Source organism: Coregonus lavaretus, assembly GCF_964263955.1.
Source record: "Coregonus lavaretus genome assembly, chromosome: 10".
NCBI classification, from domain to species: Eukaryota; Metazoa; Chordata; class Actinopteri; order Salmoniformes; family Salmonidae; genus Coregonus; species Coregonus lavaretus.
This window is the reverse complement of record NC_139997.1, coordinates 26663407-26668801: the sequence shown is the minus strand read 5'-3', so window position 1 is coordinate 26668801 and position 5395 is coordinate 26663407. Positions and strand designations below refer to the sequence as shown.

Sequence of the window (5395 nt, the reverse complement as noted above, 5' to 3'; positions counted from 1 at the left end):
TCTTTAATGACATCACATCATAGTAACAAATTTGACATGATTGTTCTTTAAGTCCCCACCAACCATTTCCCACATTCTTTTAAGTAGGAATATTGTTTCATTATCCACTTTTGGATGTTGGAGTCTTGGTGGGAAGACTTCCTTTATTAACAAAGGGGTCCTTTCTCCCAATACTTCATGGCAAGGAAGAGAAAGTCTGCACTGTATTTACGACCGGTCATAAAACTGTCCCCCAGGAAGGGGGGTGTTCAAACCTTTGCCTAGCCAGCATGTTTGATCATCAACCCATGAGGGAAAGTCATGACACTGGTGATACCTGCCCAGAATATGTCAAAGGAATATTCACCTGAATGAAATAATAGTCAACATGAGCTGTGCCATGAGGTTTTGGTGTATTAAGCAAATCAGACAAAACTTTACAAAAGAGTAGGCATGTCTAGGCATGCAAAACACCTGTAGCAAACACCACAAACGGTTTCAATCAGGAATAACCACACACGCCCATACAGACCAACCTGTGTTTGATTCATTCTCCTCTTTTAAAAGGGATGGGTAGGGAATCTATTTAGGAACGGTTCACATCAGCCAAGTTCAGTCACTTTCCCAGGAGCAGTCAGCAACATACAGCATACCAAAGTGTTAGAAGAAATGGCATTACTCTTTTATGTGGTATTGTGCCTGTCTGTCCGGACTGGGTTGGGGCAAAGTAAGTAAATTTTTTCATACAACTATCAGTTGTAATATTCACAATATGTTGAGTGTCTGAATAGTTTTTTTGTGGATTGTTAGTTATGATCTTTCACATATGATCTTAAAGTTATTTACCTCAGTTTCAGTTATGCAAGTTAATTTTATATATTTATTTAACCTTTAATTTGACAGGGAGTCATGCTGAGACCAAGGGTCTCTTTTACAGATGAACCCTGTATCCAACATACACATCAAAATACAAGAAAAGAAAAACACAATCATATAAAACAAACACATTCTTCAATAAAAAGGTCCTCAATCAGTCATCTGAATTGCCCTAGAGGCACCAACTCTTCCAATTTTAGAGAGATTTGGAGATGATTCCACAAGTAAGGTGCAAAAAAAAAACTAAAAGCAGATTTACCTAACTCAGTTGAGATCATAGGGATCTCCAGAGTTAGCCATCCCTGAGACCTGGTATGGTAGCTCATACATTTTTTTAAATTGATGATAATTGAAAACAAATTACAACAATTAAAGAAAGAGGGGATTTGAATTTGCCTGCATGTAACTATTTAGCAACGTTTTATGTCATTTGGAGTTCCTGTGTATTCAGTTGGCTCCAGAGAATGTCTCAGGGTTTTTGCTGAATAACAGGTGGGTTCCATAAAACAACAAGAGACCAATCTTTTTTATTTATTTAATGTGTGAAACTATCAAGCTGGCTCCACCAGTATTAGTCAGATGTGCTGAGTTTCTGCTGAACAATATTGCAGAAATTAGTCACTTAAATACAGCGTGGAAAACCCACTCACACGTTCTGCTATATGGAACATATTTCTACTTCACCTATATTATTGGGAGGAGACTCAATTACTAGGTAGTATTCAGATTCAGTTGGCATGACTGAACTTGAATAGTGTGAAGTCTCATATGTTGCACAATAACCGGACCTCCCTCACTGGTTTAGCCAGTATTGAGAAATTGGGCCAAGATGACAGATGTGTCATTTCAATTAAATATATTGATGCAAAGTTGGATAGAAAGTCCATAACAGTGGCTTTTTATACAACCGTCTAGCAGTTTCACTCGACACACCCGGAATGTGAGTGTTGGAACATTTCAGGTAAAAGAAGATTCTCTAAAACAAAGAGAGGATACAGTTTAGATAAGAAAATGTTTTCTCTTTCATTGTAATGATCAAACTACCAATAGTTTTTGGGAATAATCTAAATGTTTTTCTCTTTGTCCTTTCACAGTTGTACCAGTCAACAACACTCCTGCAATAATCCCTTTCAGTTTGGCTGGGAAACTGACCTCCAATTCAGTGATACTGATGTCCCCAAGTTGTTACTTCGACAGTCTGACGAGTTTGTCCTGCACTTCTGCTACCTGTGAAATATGGCTGGTACCGGCCATAGATACAGGTACTGGAATCCTCATCATTTGATAGGAAATATAAAACCAAATGGCACACAGGAAGAGCAATTGAACATTCTTCCGTCTTTGATTTATAAAGAAAAATACATGCAATGTCAACATTTTTTAACGTTTTGGTCCACCAAAGTAGATACAGTATGTAATACTTCACATACAGAACAAAGAAAAAGAAAGCACAGTATTGCATTTTTGTTCTTTCTTGTTCTAAACCTTTATACTTTTCAACAGGAGTCAGCACTTATGATGCCGACAAAACAATTTCCAACATTGACAGCCTCTCTCCTTATCCAACCGCCTTCTCTTCCAACACCTCAAAGAAATATTTCCTGACCAAGTTGGGGCTTCAGAAAGACTACCTCTGCCCCATCGTCAATGGGCCAAACTACTTCAGGGTTGGCTCTGACGGAGCCTGCTCCACTACGAACTGTAATGGAGTATTGCCTGTTGGCTCCACTGCCAGGTCAGAACCCCTCCTTTACCCCAGTGCATTGACTTTGGATCTAAGTTGAAGTACCATTGTGTGAATTCAATGCAACCAACCTAAATTATGTTATTCCACTATTTCAGATTTAAGTATGTTCTTATCAACCCAGCAACCAGAACAGTTGTTGCGGAGAGTTTGTGGTCCAACAACATCCCTCTTTACTCTTGTAAGGGCTTCCCATATATTCAATCAGTATTCAGTCAATCGGAAATGTCCATGTACCTCTGCTAAACGTAAAAACAATAACATTGTCTATTCCTCCAGTGAAAGACCCTGGCAGCATTGATGATGGCCTTGCGGGAAGGTCTGCGGCCATGATTGTCATAACGTCTATCCTGTGTAGCTTCCTGGCCTTGCTGCTGCTGCTGTTGCTCATCCTGCTGATCTATGTCCTGTGAGTCATATAACCTACTGCCTTTCCCAGTTGAACTTCATAGACATAGGGTTCATAGACACAATGTTCATTTCCATTTCCATAGTCGGCTACTTAGCATGTATCTAATAGGCTACCTGACATTCATTGATTTCTCCAACCCTCTATGTCCTCTGCAGTTGCTGTCGGAAGGAGAAACAGGAGATCCAAGTTCCAGGATCAGTGCGCATGTATGACACTCACAACTTGAAGGGTCCTTCCCCCTATGTAAATCCTGCTTATGAGGATGAGCCACAGAGAACCACAGCCACTAACCCCATTAGGCTCAAGAGCTACGCTGACTATGATTTGACAAAACCAGCCACAGAATTATAGTGAGTGTTTGCGAGAGAAGAATGTTGCACTTAGTGGTCCATTGGCATCATCAATTTCTGACTGTCATTCATGATCAATATGTTTATGATATTAAGGCTGGGGAATTATGCAAATTAATAACTGTAGTTTGATAGCTATTTAGAAGTCTAATTTTGTTGCTTCATTTAAAATAACTGGAGTCGAGTCCTATGTTTAAAATACAATGCTAAAATTCACATTATAGGCTACATTTATTTGGAGGCCATTTGTATGCCATAAATAAAATCTATTTAGAAAGGAAAATGCAATTGAGTGCATCAAGATAATCAAAACTCTTTTTTAAAATCTATATATTTATAGTTTTTTCTTTTCACAATAATCAAAATAGAAAGTTCATAATAATACTATATTTCTCTCATGTCTCTTATATTCTGTCATCATTGCTGTGTAGTGTGTAAACGGGTCATTCTATGAAAATGAACTTTAAAAAAAATACAATTATACATTTATTTACCTAACTTTATTGTCAGATAATAGCTAACCCCTTAAGATTACAAATCAACATAAATGACAGCTGGGGGGTGAAACCTGCGCTGAAGACTTCTATATTGGTCCGCTAATAAAGTAAAGGCCCAGTGCACTACTTTTGTGAAATTTTTTAAAACTAAATGTATTTGAGTGTTTACCAGCATTTGTAACTTGAGTCTGATAATGATCTGTACAAAATAGTTAATCTGATAATACTTGTGGAATATAAAAATACTTGCTTGATATATGTTTTCAAGTTTCTTGAAATACTTTGCAAATGCAACCTATTTCTATGTGAAAACTGAAATGGTCTATTCATTCCTTTTTCTTTTTAGTAGACGCTCTTATCTAGAGTAACTTACAGTAGTGAGTGCATACCTGTGGAGGCTGCTGAGGGGAAGATGGCTCATAATAATGTCTGGAATGGCTCAAATGGAACGATACCATTCCACCTATTCCGCTCCAGCCATTACCACGAGCCCGTTCCCCGCAATTAAGGCGCCACCAACCTCCTGTGGTGCATACATTTTCATACTGTTCCCCCGTGGGAATTGAACCCACAACCCTAGCATTGCAAGTGCCATGCTCTACTAACTGAGCCACATCATCACAAACCACTTGACGTCTCAATGTACTCAATTACTGTATTGTGTATTGTTTTTCTTCATGGTGATGGAAAGTCTACAGGTACAAACCTAGATGACCAGCCTATGTACAATACAGTAATGTACATTTACATTCGGTGGTTTGTAAGGATGGTAAATTCTTACGGCACAAAAAGTGGTTATTTTCCATGTTATTTGATCAAGAAAAATATTTTATTTGATGTGGATGTTTTGTGTCTTTGCCCATAACGTTGCACCTTTTGATGTAAGTGTTTGAGGACAAGGTTTTGTTCTTTCTGGATTCCATTAAAATGACAATGTCACAGAGAAAGGGACAGGGCAACAACTCCAACTATTGAATCCTGCAAGATACTGTTCTTAATTATACAACTACCTTTTTTCACCAAAGCAGAAAATATGTTTTTTTCCTGCGCTACAGATGTCTATATCGGTCTGCTAATACTAGTAAAGGCCCAGTGCACTACTTTAGTTAATGTATTTTTATTTTATTTTTTCAGGGGGTTCTGCAGCACCCCTACTTCCCGCGGCTATGTACGGGGGACACAAGTGTATTACCTGGATCCCAGACAATAGTACATTTACATTACATTTTAGTAATTTAGCAGACGCTCTTATCCAGAGCGACTTACAGGAGCAATTAGGGTTAAGTGCCTTGCTCAAGGGCACATCGACAGATTTTTCACCTAGTCGGCTTGGGGATTAGAACCAGCGACCTTTCGGTTACTGGCACAACGCTCTTAACCACTAAGCTACCTGCCACCCCAAGTACATTTTAACAGTCTCAATATCAACACCAAAATATCTGCGATGTCTATACATCTTTCTTCAGTGCATTTATCCTGGGAATCCGACCACAAAGTAAGTGTCCCGGCCAAGCCTATGTTTCGGGATGGTAGTGAT

The 5395-nt window shown here is 38.6% G+C and overlaps 1 protein-coding gene across 2 annotated transcripts; it reads left to right on the top strand.

Moving 5' to 3' along the window:
• The first annotated feature begins 552 nt into the window (after positions 1–552).
• Positions 553–4112, top strand: LOC311136105 (uroplakin-3b-like). Of its 2 annotated transcripts, none has more exons than XM_084170187.1 (6): positions 553–706; positions 1950–2117; positions 2359–2590; positions 2698–2780; positions 2879–3008; positions 3167–4112. In XM_084170187.1, the coding sequence occupies exons 1-6, from the start codon at positions 649–651 to the stop codon at positions 3360–3362; spliced, it is 867 nt and encodes a 288-aa protein (XP_084026313.1). In that variant the 5' UTR covers positions 553–648; the 3' UTR covers positions 3363–4112. The 2 variants fall into 2 exon arrangements, with proteins under 2 accessions (XP_084026313.1, XP_084026314.1); XM_084170188.1 differs by lacking the exon at positions 553–706 and adding an exon at positions 1666–1816.
• Positions 4113–5395: the final 1283 nt, after the last annotated feature.